This window comes from Hevea brasiliensis, chromosome 1 (genome assembly GCF_030052815.1).
Source record: "Hevea brasiliensis isolate MT/VB/25A 57/8 chromosome 1, ASM3005281v1, whole genome shotgun sequence".
Classification (NCBI taxonomy): Eukaryota; Viridiplantae; Streptophyta; class Magnoliopsida; order Malpighiales; family Euphorbiaceae; genus Hevea; species Hevea brasiliensis.
The window spans coordinates 22,322,686-22,338,403 of NC_079493.1; the positions used below are offsets into that span (position 1 = coordinate 22,322,686).

At 31.8% G+C, this 15,718-nt stretch overlaps 2 protein-coding genes across 6 annotated transcripts; one reads left to right on the plus strand and one right to left on the minus strand.

The window, feature by feature from the left end:
• The first annotated feature begins 2,492 nt into the window (after positions 1 to 2,492).
• LOC110670881 (uncharacterized) lies at positions 2,493 to 6,853 on the plus strand. Of its 5 annotated transcripts, XM_058144603.1 has the most exons (7): positions 2,493 to 2,646; positions 2,767 to 2,813; positions 3,064 to 3,315; positions 3,516 to 3,601; positions 3,720 to 5,409; positions 5,761 to 6,482; positions 6,625 to 6,853. In XM_058144603.1, the coding sequence occupies exons 3-6, from the start codon at positions 3,156 to 3,158 to the stop codon at positions 6,441 to 6,443; spliced, it is 2,619 nt and encodes an 872-aa protein (XP_058000586.1). In that variant the 5' UTR covers positions 2,493 to 2,646; positions 2,767 to 2,813; positions 3,064 to 3,155; the 3' UTR covers positions 6,444 to 6,482; positions 6,625 to 6,853. The 5 variants fall into 5 exon arrangements, with proteins under 5 accessions (XP_058000586.1, XP_021688865.2, XP_021688866.2 ...); XM_021833173.2 differs by having other exon boundaries at positions 5,761 to 6,853; XM_021833174.2 differs by having other exon boundaries at positions 3,122 to 3,315; positions 5,761 to 6,853.
• An 86-nt stretch (positions 6,854 to 6,939) lies between these two features.
• LOC110670883 (stearoyl-[acyl-carrier-protein] 9-desaturase, chloroplastic) lies at positions 6,940 to 12,869 on the minus strand. The gene is made up of 3 exons (XM_021833177.2): positions 12,580 to 12,869; positions 8,571 to 9,075; positions 6,940 to 7,961 (listed from the first exon to the last, which is right to left on the minus strand). Exons 1-3 carry the CDS (start codon positions 12,702 to 12,704, stop codon positions 7,401 to 7,403), a joined length of 1,191 nt encoding a protein of 396 aa, XP_021688869.2. The 5' UTR covers positions 12,705 to 12,869; the 3' UTR covers positions 6,940 to 7,400.
• Positions 12,870 to 15,718: the final 2,849 nt, after the last annotated feature.

Consider the following 15,718-nt stretch of genomic DNA (forward strand, 5'->3'; position numbering starts at 1 on the left):
AATTTATATTTTCTTAAAATTGTTCAAGTATTTTCATTCATTTCTTTGCGTATCATTTTTGTAGTTTCTCTATAGGAAAATAATTTTTGTATATTATTATCTTGATTATTTGGAGATCTACCAATTTCTATAGAAAAATGAAAAAGAGAGAACGAGGGGGGAGAAGGGTGTGGGTGCAGAGAGAGAAACATGGAGAGACATATGGTGAGAGAGAAATAAGGAGAGAGAGAGTTAGGACAATTTAGTTATAAAAAAATAATAAAGGGAACAAAAGAGTTAATTGATCCGAATTTTATGAACTAACTAATATGTTTTTCGAAATATAGAGATCAACTTATTAATTTCACTAAAATAGAAGGACTATAAAATAGTTTGACTAACATTAAAATTTTTTTACTAATAGAAAATTTGATTGAGAGATTAAATAGTTTAATGAAAATAAAATACATAGACTAAATAATATATTTTTTAAAATGGAGAGACCATATAATTAATTTCATTAAAATATAGAGACTAAGTAATAATTTTTTCTTTATTCTAGAATATAACATTAATCGCATTAATATATATAATTAAATACATAAAAGGGCCTCAACCACTTTTGTAGTCAATTTAACAACACCAATATTTTTTTGGGTAGGTAAGAACAACAATATTGATAATTTATTATATAGTATTCAATTTGATGAGTAAATTTGATATGATCTTAAGGTAAAAAAAAGTACATTTTAGGGAAAAAAAAAGGATTTTAAAATATAAATAGAGTCTAAAATAAACAAAAGTCTTGTGGAATGTTTATAAGGTGGACCCTTTTCAAGTATTCTTGTTTTAATATAATTAATTTTAATTGAATTTCAAATTCAAGATTTTATAGCTACGAAGATTACTCTAATATTATGAAGATAACTCCCAAATTAATCATTTTAAATATCTCAGCTCAGTTCTTCAAGTAGATAGGGGATGTGAGGAGGATGTTAGTCATATGATTAGAGCTGGATGGTTGAAGTAGAGATGTGCCATGGGAGTTTAAAGAAAAATTTTACCGTACAGCCATACGACCGGCCATGTTATACGGTAATGAGTGTTGGGCACTGAAGGGATCGTATGTGTCTAAGATAAGAGTTACGGAGATGAGAATATTGAGGTGGATGAGTGACCATACTAGACTAGATAAAGTCCGTAATGAGAATATTAGAAAAAAAGATAGGAGTGGTGCCAATTGAGGATAAGTTGAGAGAAGAGAGATTGAGATGGTTTGGTCATGTGAAGCGTAGATATACAGAGATTTCAGTTAGACAAGTAGAGAACATTAGGTTAGAAGATAAAAAGAAAAGAAGGAGTAGACTTAAATTGATTTGTAGGAGAGTAGAACAACATGGCCTAGAAGTATTACACATTTCAGAGGATTTAACTCAAAATCTTTTAGAGTAAAGAAAGAAAATCTATATAGCTAACTTCAAATTTTTAGATAAAATCTTAGTTTAGTTGAGCTGTATATATAAAAATTATATATGATACGCATGTTTTACATGAAAAATAAATATAGGTTTAGATTTCATGCATGAAACTCACCAATATATTATATATTTTGTAAAATATTTTTTTAAAGAACTCCTAATTAATAATTTTATATATTATTGGTAGCTGATTTTCACTAAAACATAAAAAACAATATTCTTTTTATCAAATAAAAATGATTTAATTAATAATTTAATAATGTAGTGTCTTTCATTCTATAAAAAAAAATAAGATAATTTCTTTTCTTCTTAAAAATTTAAAATATTAATTTTTTATTTATAAAAAATAGATACAAACATCAAGAATCAGACTTGAAATTTTGCATTAGGAAACACTTCTGCGAAGGCGAATAGAGAGCTGGTGAGAGTAGGCGAAATTAAATTATGAGCACAAAGACAACATATATAGAAAATCTTTCACATCACAACCATTCAATCCCTATTTCCAAGTTTCTTTTTTTCATGAAAATTTCTTTTATTGAATTTCGATTGAGTTTTTAATTCTCAATCAATTTTTTTTTTAAAAAAAAGGCATTTTTAATATCATTAATCAAAACCCATATTTCTAAATATTTTCTATTTTATAATTTCTTTGCTTCTTTGCATAGCACTCATCAAAGCCCACTAATTTATATCTTTGACTCGATTCACATGAATATAGGCTATAAATAATAAAATTAATATATTTAATAAATAAATTTTATTATATATTATATATTTTAATTTATAATAAATTAAATCTAAATAAAAAAAATCTTTTAACGTTAAGAATAATATTGTTATCTTTCTTTGATTTTAATTTATATAAAAAAGTATTTAAATTTTAATTTAATATTATTTAAAGTCTCCCTAATTAAATTTTATTGGGTATCTGCTTACAAACTGATTACGACATGCTCAGCTGATTTGATCCAACCAGAAAAATCAAACAGTTGTAATTTCAAGAACAAGAGTGGTTGGTAATCCAATCCTTTGCCCCAAAGCTTACCTTACAGACTTTTTCTTTGACTTGCTTATCAGTTTGGACAAAGTCTTTTCTTTAATAGTCTGGACATCAGCGGGTAAACCCCGCGTAACACAACTGCTTTTTGGCGTCCATGTAACTTTTCTTCATGTTCTTCATTTTCTGGTACAAGAGGACTAACGACCTTCTTCTTGCTTCTTCTAAGTCAAACTCATATATCTTCTCTCTCTCTCTCTCTCTTTTTATATGTATATTATATTCATATTTGGTGAAATTCCATTGTAGCCATAGTTAACTTCGGAGTTGTCTCTCTAAGCCTTTTACTGTTTCAGGTTAGCTTTCTTGGCTTTGAAAGTTCCAGTTTATGAGTTTTCAAGCATCAATTCATAAACTGCTTTGTTAATTATATCTTTTTTAACATGGGTTTTTCCTTTCTTGGATTTTTATACTTGAATTCTGTATAACCGATGATTGGATAATTGTTTTTTTTTATCACATACAAAGTGTTTGATGATTATACTTAGTTAAGTATCGGAGACTTGAAAGATTTTTCTGAGGCTTGGGTTTTTAATGTTATTTCAGGATATAAAATTTAGCAGCCCTCTTGGTTCAAATCAGTTGTGATTTTTTGTGGGTACAGATATCAGAAGATCACTTTCTCTCCTATCTGAGACATGGGAAGGCGTTTGGATCGCCAAGACTCTGATATTGAATTTCAGAGACATATTCCGGGCTGTATGGGGAGCATGCTTCATATTCTTGATTACAGCCATAGGCACAGTGTCAAAAAGATGTCTCCACGCAGAAAACATAGGAGAGGGAAACATTCCATATGTAAGCATCTGTGTTATTTCGATTGAGTTTCAAACTTAACAATCATCAATTCAATTCAACTTTGGCATAAGGGAAATCCTAAGTGGAAAAGATGTACTCTGTTGCCCAAGGAATGCCATTCTTTAATTACTGTATACATATATATTGCCTGAAAATTTTCCGCTTCTATGCATTTAGCAACCTTATTTCCTCAAGTGTAGGTTTTGGAAATCCAAAAACTGGTTCTTTTGCGCATTATACGGATGAAGTACAGAACTATTTGAATTCTGATGCTGTCCCCTCACTTGTAAGTTCATGTCCTACTTTTACAATACTTGGGAATCTGTCCGATGTGAGCTTTGTTGCAAAAATTATTTCTTTATGGAAAAATATTGCTTGACTGTATATTATTATGAAATTATCAGGATGAACAGCATACAACAAAGGCTACCCCAACTGATACGATATCTGGCAAAGCCCGCATAAAAGCATTAATTGCTAAAGAAATGTCTGCAAGATCATGGTTGCAGAGAACTCATTCATTCCATCATATAGGACCTTCAGATGGCCTTGGTGGAATAAGTACTGATTGGACAAATCCAATCATAATCCTACAGAAGAGTGCTGATCCTGCTACCTCTGGATTGCAGATTCCATCTCGACCAACAAGCTCCAACGAAAGTGTCACACGCAGTGGAACGTATAGTCTGCCTGACATCATGAGCGATAAGGGTTGCTTAAAACAACACTTGCTTTCTGCAAAGCAAGAATTTTCCACAGAGAATGGTGATAAATTAATGAACAACTCATTAAACGAGAACCTTTCGGATGTGAAACAGCTTGATAGGGGAATCTCAAGTCACCAATTTATGGAATGTGTGGATGTTCTGGAGTTATTTAAGGTAAACAAGAAGTTGTTCCTGGAAATCCTACAGGATCCTGATGTTCAAGCTGCCAAAAACTTCCATGTTCAGCTGAATTCCAATAAAAAAGTAGGATTAAAGAAATCGGTGTCATTTCCTTTGGCTGATTCCCCAAGCACTAAATTTTTGAGGCCTAGTACGATTGAACACAAGCAGAAAGAAATTTGGTCCTTCCCAAAAGAAAAAAAATTTCCTGCTGGGATTGAAGTGCCAATGTTTGTTGCATCCAAGGATTCTCATGATAAGCCAATGGGTTTGAGGCCAGAGGATAGTGGAGTCTTTGCTGTTACTCAGGAAATAAACTTTTCTTCTTTTGTATCATCTCAAGGAACAAATAAACATGGGTGGCATCAATCATTTATGATTCATTTGAAATATGTTATGAAGAAAATAAAACATATGCTCAAAGAGAGCAAAAAGGAGGATAAACACACATCAATGAATACCATACCCTATGGGGTTCCTTCTGGTTGTAAGTTGTCCACTGATGAGAAAGATGCTCCTGCAAGGTTGAAGGAGGTTACAACTCACCTAGATGGTAAAGAAAACTCCGGAAGTTATCATGATACAAATGGTTCTGATAATGATCTCAGCAAGGGTCAACTCCCTCACATAAGAAGAATATCCTCTCTAAATGAGTCGGCAGATAGGTATGCTCGATTGTTTGAGTTCAGCTTAACCAAAAAGGCCAAGTGGCATGACTTTCAATCTAAGAGCTTAAAATTGACAAATGAAGATAAGTTTACATCAACTGGCAACAGTTTGAAAACCGTCAGAAGGAGACTTTCCCTGCCAGATCTCGAGTCTTTTTGTCCCTTGCCAAATGAGACATCACACAATTCAATTCATTCAGGGATTCCATTTAAGACTTCTACTGATTATGATACAAACGCTGAGAATGTCATTCATAATGACTTGAAGTCGGAAAGCATTTGTGTGGCTATAAAACAATTTGAACCACGAGAAGCTGTTGAAGATGCTGAATTCAAGAAAAACATAGTAGAGGAAGCTAACAGCTGTGATTATGATGAAAATTCAGGTGATCCAACAGCAGTTATTGAGGAAGAAGTTGCTACCGTTGGAGAACTACATGAGGATAGAGTTGAGCAAGAAAAGCAAAGTCCTGCTTCAGTTCTTGAGGACCATTTTCAAGATGAAATAGCAGGCCAAACTGAGTACCTAGTCTCAAAAGGTATGCATACAAATCTGTTAAAAAAATGAGTTTTTTGTGAGGCTGGCATTTTCCTTTGCCCTGGAAATATCATATATTGATGCGAGGCTCAAAAATTTGCTTTGATAACGTAGATTTGATGAAAGCATACTGTGGAATTGATATTATAACAACTCAAATTGCTTCCAATTGGAATAATCATCTAATGTGTTGAATAAGACATAATTATATAAAAGATCATAAAAACATAATGATTTGACTTCTAAAAAGTATGTGATGTTCTATCTCCTAAGGTAGTACATTCTTCACCTTTTTGCTTTCTTGTTAGTTTGATTGGATTAGTCATGAATTGCATCCTCTAATTTGTATCAGGTTGTGAGGTGGATTCTGGGCTTATTTGTATTGATGAACCTAATATTTCTATCAATCTACAAGATGGGTCCAGCAGAAATTCCTTGACAGGATGTTGCAGTAGTGCAGACCGTGGGAACGATGAAAATGCATACGCAGTGGCTGTTGATCACTCCGTGCTCTTCGAATTAAATGAACCAGATGATACTGATTTCAATTATGTGAGAGATGTTCTTGAAGTATCTGGTTTCATTGAGCAAGGGTGTCTTGGGACCTGGCACTCACTAGACCAGCCATTAAGTCCCACATTGTTCAAGGAATTGGAGGCATATTTAAACCATGAATTGGAATGCTCTTCAGAGGATGTTGGCAGCAACTGTGATCACCAGCTTCTGTTTGATTTGATTAACGAAGTACTACTTCAGATATACAAGAGCTCATTGGCCTACTTCCCAGAATCCTTCTCCTTCACTCAACGTGTACGTCCATTACCTAAGGGAAACCATACTCTTGAGGAAGTTTGGAAAAGAATTAGCTGGTATCGGAGCACAGCATTAAAGACGACTCAATCATTGGATGATATTGTGGCTCAAGACATGGCAAAAGATGATGGTTGGATGAACCTTCAATTGGATGTTGAGGACATAGCACTTGACCTTGAAGATTTGATTTTTGATGAACTTCTAGATGAAGTTATGCGTTAGTGAGGAAGTCAAAGCCAGATATGAAGCTACCTTCTCAAGGTATTCTTGTGTGTGTGTGTGTGTGTGTGTGTGTGTGTGTGTGTATCATTGCCAGCATTGTATGTGAAAATTTTGTTTCTTTACAAGTCATTCTTTTTTTTTTCAAAGGAAAATATGCGTTTCTTTATTGCCACAACTGCAGGGGATAAGAAATGGTTGGAATCTTGCATCAGCTGCTTTACCCTTTCTATTACAGGTTTTCAAGTTTTCTTGAGTTGGAAATTTAGGAAAAAAATAGGATAGTTCATTTAATGTATAGGCTTGTCTAGTTTTGTGGAATTCTTTGAAACCATTCTCCTGTAATGTACAGTTTGTAACTTGATGAGCTTGTTTCTGATTATCAAGTAGTTCAATCTTTGATTATAGGAAAATGATTTGTCCCGATTGATAAATAGTAATCCAATAATCAATTTGAAAATATATATAATCATGTAGAAAAGTATTTAACACTTACAACTGTGTTCAAAATGGTGAAATTTTTTACTCTGGAAAGTTCAGTCAATGGAATGCCAATGAGCAAATTGTGTTTCCCATGGAAGACCAAAAAAGGTTATCAAGATGAGGTATGAAGATTGTGTTCATCATCATCATCATCATCATCATCATCAAAACTTCCACAAGGATTGTGTGCTTATACTCGAGACACTTGGGACAAAAACAAACTAGTACAAGAAACCATGCAAAAGAAACACAAATATCAAAACTACAGCTGCCCCCTATCACCATACTCATGACAACACATAAGAAACAACTGCATCTACAACTTACAAATTCATTCCCCATCAAACTCTCCTTCCACAGAAGTTGAACTAAACTGGATTTGTAAACAAAATGCAACTAAAATTCTACCTCTACATCTGACTCTGATATGAGGTCTATGAAAAAGCGTCCACAAACCATTTGTATTCCATTCTGCACTTATAACTTCACTTCTCTATCGAAAATCCAACTGAATGGAATTGTGGTTGCTTCCTTGGCCCTTCCTTGAGCTCTCTCTTCCAGCCTTCTAATTCTTGGAGGTAACCTGCAAACGTAATCTTGAGCCTTTTGTCCCTCAGATGATAGTCCTGTTAGCTTATCCACCTTCCATCTGCCCACCAAGAACTCCAATATATCTGCATAGTCCTTTGCAGTGTAGACCCCAAGCCGCTGTGCAACAGCTGAAAAGTGGTCAAAAAGATTGTCATCACGGCCATCATACATCAAGTGTGCAGGCATAGAAATTTTCTTTCTCATCATGTCAGCAAAAGCCATAACAGTTCCATCAGGATCAATCTCAAAGAGCTTTTCCACTATCTTTGTGTATGCTGTCTCATGGCGCTTCTCATCTGAGGCAATTGTACCGCATATTTGAGCCAATTTTATGTCTCCATGTTCTTTGGCAAGTCTGGCAGTGTTGCCATGGGAAATGAAGGTTGCCCTTTCTTGGAACGACGTGTAGATGAATCCAAGGTATGGACTGTTTTCTGTCCGTGGATCCTACAAAACGACATAAATAAAAAAGACAAATTATAATTAAAAAAACAGAGAGAGAGAAACTAAGCATTGTGATCAAATAGAGCGAAAAGCAGAAAACAATTGCACAGTATATTTATTTGGTTGCCTACTTCGTAAATCTGCTTTATTAATTCTTTGAAAGGTAACCCAAAAACTGAACCAATCTGATGCTTTTTGGTATTTCAGCTTGGTTTTCATGGAAGAAATCATAATAACTGAATTGAACCAAATCATATATATGTTAAATTTAAAAACCAATGCACAAAATTATGAGTTTGGTTTGGTTCATAATTACTTCAGTTTTGTTCAGTTTTCTTTTCAAACAAGAAAAAAAAAATGGTTACTTTAGTTTTACTAAATTTCAAATCAAATCAACCAATTCCCACCCCTGTGCGTGAAGGGTCAATTAAACATGCATCATTATTGGCCTTTCCTTGATCCTTAGTAAGCAATAAATATACATAGTCATTACTTATCCACCAAATTGAACTTCGTAGAAAGTAAGTTTGAGCATGCAAACATATGTATGTTTGTTTCGAATTGCCTATGAGAAAATTCAAGATAATATAAATAAAGCGACAAGGACATTACCATTCCGGAACCAATCAAATATTGAATTGTCTTTTCAATTTGCCTCATGTCCACTCGTCCAGACAGGTAGAGATACTTATTGAGGAGGTCACCATGTCTATTCTCTTCAGCAGTCCATGCCCTTGTCCAAATTGCCCAAGAAGTAGGGCTTGCACCGGTTTCATCCCGAACTCCATCTAAGGTATTCAGCATGGTTTGATAAGTGGGAAGAGCTTCTTCAGTGATCATGTCTCCAACCAAAACAACAAAGTAATCATCTGGAATCTCCTTCGCTCTCTCCCTAAGTTCCTTGACTTGTTCATGAAATCCATCAGAGGCAGGATCTGGCAAAAAATCCTGTGGTTGCCAACACTTCTCAACTGGCTTCAGATGAATCAGGATGTTCTCCTCTGCCCAATTCTCCAGAGATTTAAAGATCTCAATCTTTTGGGGAGGCATAGAATGGGTAACCTGAACATGCACCTCACGAGGAGGCATAAATGGCTTCTTGAGATTCTCAAGCTCCCTGCATCAATTGGATTTGTCGCAAGGATTAGGGATAGCTTTGTGCATATAGAAATTACATGTAGAAGATATACCACATTTGATTAGTTGTGTTTCCTGCATGCCCTACCATATATATTGAAGACAGGAGATGAAACTGAAAGCATAGATGCTATGAAAGTAAATAACAAAGTTCATTGACAGAATCCCACCAATGTGCCCATTAATCCAATTAATTACCTTTTGCATGCACAGTTCAAAAGATGATTAAATGAAAATGCACGATCCAATATAGCTACTCAAATATAATCCACACACTGAAACTGTCTACTAACTGGTTTAAATAATGGTTGGCCTCATTGGTCCAAACTTTGTTAAGCATGTACTCAAAGACTGTTAATACGTTATAATGCCTTCAATGGCTTTGGAGAGATGAAAATTTTTGCAAATTAATGATTGGATGGACTCAGTCACTGTAAACAAGGTTTAGCATATCCAATCAATGTTTAACAGAAGATATGAACTCTGTATACAAATATGTTGAACTTGACTCGTCCAAGTGCAAAACAACTGCAAATTCAGCTAATGCCAGATAGCCATGTAAGCTACAAGGGACAGTAAATGGTGCTTTCTTCATTAGAAATTAAATATTCATTTTTAATTAAGTATATATCTTTTTTTAGCCAATTTACAATTGAACATTACTATATAAGATTGGTATCAATTCCCAGTTCAAAAAACAGATATTTGATTTCTAACCCCAATCTAGTTTTGACAACTTCATGTTAAAACATTACGAGTGCTTCATAGGGAAGAACTGTACTGCAGTTCCCTAAATCCCTTATCAATAACTAGCTTCATGGGGAACACAACTTGATATTGGCCTTCTCCAAAAGTTTTCTATACTTTCACAAATCTCTTAGACAAAGTGATCAAACTTCTTAAGAGCGCTTGATCTGTGCACTTCCCAGATATTATCCACCAGAGAGTTAAAAGATTGGGAGAAAAGCTTCCATACAAAACAGAATTGGCCAGAATCTACAATTAAGTCAAGAACAAAATACCACTAGCATCCCATTCCCAACAACCATAATACAAACCCAGTTACTAAGAAAATGGCATCCGAATATTTAAAAATGGCGCCTGAAAACATAAGTGCACAATCACCAAGGACGAGAATTGATAGAAAGAACTAGAAATTTGTACTCATAGTTATCGCAAAGGCAATGTGCATATTAACACAAGACAAGAGATCAACAAAATAGTTGACTAAAACTACCAAAACTAAGACAGAGAAGGGATGGTAGACAACTTAAACCTAAGAATTCGTTAGCTTATGCAAACATGACAACAGCTGTACGCTAGAAATCAAAACTTGGGTCACCAACTTAAATATTCTACTTCAAATTTAAAATAGAAAACAAGAAATCAGCCTCACAAAGCACCTAAAAAATTAAATAAAACTAGTTAATATTAGTAAAAAAGGAATTAAATATTTATGCAGACAAGGCATGAACTACTCAATTAAGAAAAACGCTGCTGAAAGTCCACAAAGATTGAAAACAAAATTCAAGATAACCAACTTGTCAAATAAAGTAGAGATGTATTCAATGCCTAGAAGCACAAACCAAAATTTTAGTCCCAAAGAACATGACAAACAGCTGCAACTTAAGGAAAAAGTCAAAGATGTGGACCACTGCTCAAATTATGCAAGAAAGGAATCTGTCTACTCAAGCATCTGAACAACTTTCACCAAACTTGAATGTACTTTTTCAAGAAGTAAATTCAGTAATGTTCACAGAAACTAAAACAAAATATTATTTTCTTTAAGGAATTAAAACAAAAGGCATCAATGGGTAAGCCCATAAAAATGTATTGGTATTGTTAAATTGAATGAACAGATGGTTGCTCTACATAGATCACTCATCTCGTTCATAACTTAGTAGCATGAAATCAAATTGAACAGTGCGGAGAAGAATAATGAAGCAGCAGCAAAAATAATAATTCAGAAAACGTGCCCTGGTCTTGCTCTGTCACAATAAAATCAAATGCATGCATCATTCAAGAACCTTCCACATACAGACAAAACTGGAGAAAAATAAGCAACAAGAGCAAGCAACAGGTGGACAAACATGCAGCCATGAAATACAACAAATGATGCAATTGAAAATTCCAATAAATAAATAAATAAATGCAACATTTAAAAAATTTCAGTAACCATCTTTTTAGCTTAATCATTGGTGAAAAGTAAATTTAAATTTTATGACTGCAATTTTTTTTTTTCAGAAACATATGTAAAAAAATCTCAAGAAGAAAAAGTCAAAAATGAATGACGGAGAAATTAAAACAAAATCTTTGACAGAGTATTACTGCACATTTAACACAAGAATTCTTCCTAAATTGATATGTATCATATAATAAATATCTTAACCACCATATTTATAATGTAGCTGGAAAAGAGAAACAGATAAACGTAGTAGCATAGACTGCATTCCCACCACCAAAATCCAATTGGAGAAAAGAATAGAAAATTTTGAGCAACATATCATTTTCAGTCACTTTAATCATGTTAAGCAGCAAAATCAAATAAATTTTTAAGTTTTGTAGAACCGTGTGAAACTTGATTTTCTGAAACTAGACTGTGCCATCGTTGTTATTTTCTTTTTCTCACAGTTTGATGGATCAATTAGATCATTTAAAATACGCATTATTGCATTAAGCAAAATCAGCCATCAGCTTCACTTCCAAAATGAGTTTGCCATTTTAAATAACAAAAATAAAAACCAAACAAATATGAAAGGACAAATTCTGAAACAATAAAGCCTTGGAATCACCGCCTATATAAAATTTATATAAAAATGGTAAGGAAATAAATAATAAACTCAAACCCATTTTTCCACAGAAAAAAATGAGACAAAGCATATATTCTTTAAAAGCAGAGACTTGAATCAACCAAACAAGAAAATCTAAGAACTTCTTAAGAAAAGCCTAAAAGTATGTGAAAATATAAAACTAATGTCAAAGAATTCGAATAAGAGGGGAAAAAAAAAGAGTGAGAACTAGAAGTGAGGTAGAAGCAGCAGCAGCAGCAACAAGAGACTTATGCAACCGGCTTGAAAATCAAAGCAGAAATTCTTGAAAAAAAATGAAAACAGAGTAAATAAAAAAGGTGGCATGGAATTCAAATTAGGAAAAAAAAAAAAGAGGACAAAAAAGATAAGAAAATACATTTGAAAACATAAACAAAGTCCATAAATTATTGCTATAAAGAAATGAACCCCTATCTCAACAACTTCAAATTGAAAATCCCACAAGAGAAAAATGCATTGGGAAACATAGAAAAGAAGTTCAGAAGCAAACCCACATAAACTAAAGAAGCTATAAAGCTAACATAGAAGAGGAAAACCAAGAAAATCCAGATCCAGATTCAGCATGATAGCAAGAAATCTTGAAAGGATCCGTTTATTATTGGACAAAATCAAAAACGAAAAGGGCAATGAAGGTTTAAAGAAAAGAAAGAACTCACTTGGAGCCAGACTTGAGGGTAGAGGCCATGTAGAACTTGGGAGATCTGAGGCTGGCCATTGGTGGGAGAGCGAAAGAAGGCAACTTGTGGGATTGAGAAAGGAAAGGATTGAGCTTGAGAGCCATGGTTACTTCAACTAGGAAAGCAAGAAAATGGCAACTGTAGAGAAGTGTATTCGTTTGGTTTTTGTCTTGGTTCCGTTTCCTCCACAGAAGAGGAGAGAGAAAAATGCAAAGACAGAGGTACAGAGAGGAGCAACAACTTACAATAGCTAAGGAAAGCAAAGCTACGCAATTGCATGATGGGCTTATATGGGTGGCGTGTCCCTCAATTGTTCTTTTCAGCCACCCTTTTATTTTTCACAATTACATAATAACCCTCGCCTTACTTTTTTTTTTTTTCTTTCTTATTTGGGGTGATGGCCTCTCATCCAAAGTATTTCCTTAAAAAAGTATAAATCAATTTAACCAAATCGAGTTTTGAAAAGCTCGAGCTTTGGTTTATTATAATTTTTTTGAGTTAGAATTCATTTCATTTAGAAATAAAGTGAATATTAATAAGATTAAATTCCACTCATTTAAAAATTAAATTAAATTTTAAATAAATAATAAATCATTGAATTTCTAATAAATTTTAGATTTAAGGTTAAAAAAATTATATTACTCAATTTTAATTAAATTTAAGATAATAAATTTAAAATTAAATAATTTTAATTAATTTAATTAATTCATAAGCATGTTCACAAGTTAACTTATAAATCTACTAAATAAATTGGCTTGTGAGACTTAGTGAGCTGAACATCAATAAATTTAAATTTGATTAATTTATTAAATAAGTTTAAAAATTAAATTTAAGTTTGATTCATAAAGAAAATGAATTGAGCCACGTAAATCTTTTATTTGAATATTAAAATTTTATAAGAATTTAGTTAAATTGATTTTTTTAATAATTCTAAAAATTTTAATTTTTTTAACTTATATATTATTATTTAAAAAAAATAAAAATTAAATATAATTATATAAAAATTTAATTAAATTTTATTCTTAAAAATAATTGATTTCAAAAGAAGCCATAATAATTAAGTTAATCCAATAGTGACAATTTAATAGATGCAAATGGTAGAATTTCATATACCAAATTGTGGATTGAAAATCTGATAAAAAAATGTGGATTTAAAAGATCATTATAAATTAATTTTAAGTTAAATTTAATATATATTAATTTAAAATTTTTCAAAATAGTTAAATAATTTTTTAATTATTTTTTAAATAACATTTAAATTGATGCTTTATTCTCAGAAACATATTAAAACATTATTATTTATCTAATGTTATTTCCAGTGAATTGGTCAACTCCAATCAAGTTTAATGAGTTAGGTGGCTTTTATTTAAAAAAAAAAAATTAATTAGTCATTTTATCTACGTATTATATAGATTATTTATTATTTTATTTTAATAATATAATTTAATATTTTTAATATTTATAATTTTCAAATTATACTAATTTTGTTAAATATAGTAAATGTAATTTAAATTTTATTAAAAATTTAAATATATATATAATTAAAATTCCATTTATTAAAAGATTATTAATTATTTTTTTTAAATATAATTTCATTAGAATGTAATAATATAATATATTTACAATATAAATGCAACCAGAAAAAAAAATCTTGTATAATTTAAAAGAATATATCTATGATAGCAAATATAATAATAATCAATATTTCAGTCCCTGGAAATCATTGAATTACCATTGGAATTATGATATATAAAAATTGTATTACTTTTGGCATAATTCTCAAGGAACCACTCATATAATTAGATCTAAAAATGCCAAAAGAGAAAATTATTAATATCCATTATAGAAAATGAATTATAACTTATAAAAGATTTAAATTATTAATTGAACACCTCTCTCTCTCTCTATATATATATACCCTTCTAATAACAAAATATAAAAATTTCATATAAATAGAGAAAAAAAAAACAAAAGAAAATATTGAAGAATGGGAAGTGAAGAATGGAGAGGGATAGATAGCTATAGCATGCAATTAGGTCTTAAACTTGGTGTTCATAAATAATAGTAGAGACTTTTTCGTGCCAAGATACTGCATAAAAATTATTTTTCCACCATTGGATTACTTGGGGGATCCACTAATGCAATCCATTCTTGCTAAGTATGTTCATAGATATTCGTGACACATTTGTGAATCACAAAATGTTGATTACAAGGAATTTTATATGAGAATAATCGATATAAATATAGATTATATCATAAGATTTGTTAACCTTATCTAAGCTATTTGTTTATCTTATGATTACATTTAGATTATATAGATCATTTAGATAACTGATTTTTTTAAATAAAAAGAATAATTATAAAAAAAAACTTGTCCTTCCTACGTTTTTTAGCTCGTATTATAAAAATTATCGATTAAATTTTTAATTTTTATCAATTATATCATAATGTTAATAAAATCATTATCTCATTAACGTCAGATACAGTTAGTAAGAGTTATAAAATACAGAGTTTAATGGATAGTTTTTTTAGTATGAATATAATTGTAAATAATTTATATGTCTCAGTCCATTTTAATTTATTTAAAATTATACTTTTAAAATTAAAAATTAATTAACAATTCAATTTAGATTAATTTGATTGATCTAAAAATGTTTTATCATGAAAATATGATAAAATATGTCACGACCCAACCTATGGGCCGGATCGGCACTAGGACCTGGGCCAGCCTAAAGCCCCCGAGACCCGTAGTAAGCCTAACTGTTCATTAACCCAACTCTAAGGCCCATTTGGGCCCAATTTCAAGAAACCAACCGGACAGAATCCGGCCATAAAGTGGACCTTTCAACGGGGAGTTTTTGACTCACCCGACCTGTAAACAAAATATATCATCAATTAGGGAGCTCAGCTCACCCTCCACATACTCATATCGGCATAAAAATAAATGGAAGCTCAGCTCCCTCATCCAATCCATCAAACATGCATATAATTTCTGAGTCCACATGACAATTTATATTCTGGACGAATCATTTAAATATTTCTAACACATGCGAAAATTCTAGGAGTAAATAAAATTACAAAACTATTGATAAACAACCTGCGAAGGAGAAAAGCAGGT

Coding starts and splice junctions, on each gene's coding strand:
- LOC110670881 (XM_021833173.2), top strand. CDS start 3,156: ATGGGAAGGCGTTTGGATCGCCAAGACTCTGATATTGAATTTCAGAGA. Junction 3,316..3,515: donor GAGAGGGAAACATTCCATAT/GTAAGCATCTGT, acceptor CCTCAAGTGTAG/GTTTTGGAAATCCAAAAACT. Junction 3,602..3,719: donor CTGATGCTGTCCCCTCACTT/GTAAGTTCATGT, acceptor TGAAATTATCAG/GATGAACAGCATACAACAAA.
- LOC110670883 (XM_021833177.2), bottom strand. CDS start 12,704: ATGGCTCTCAAGCTCAATCCTTTCCTTTCTCAATCCCACAAGTTGCCT. Junction 9,076..12,579: donor ACCCTCAAGTCTGGCTCCAA/GTGAGTTCTTTC, acceptor CAATTGATGCAG/GGAGCTTGAGAATCTCAAGA. Junction 7,962..8,570: donor ATTTGATTGGTTCCGGAATG/GTAATGTCCTTG, acceptor GTCGTTTTGTAG/GATCCACGGACAGAAAACAG.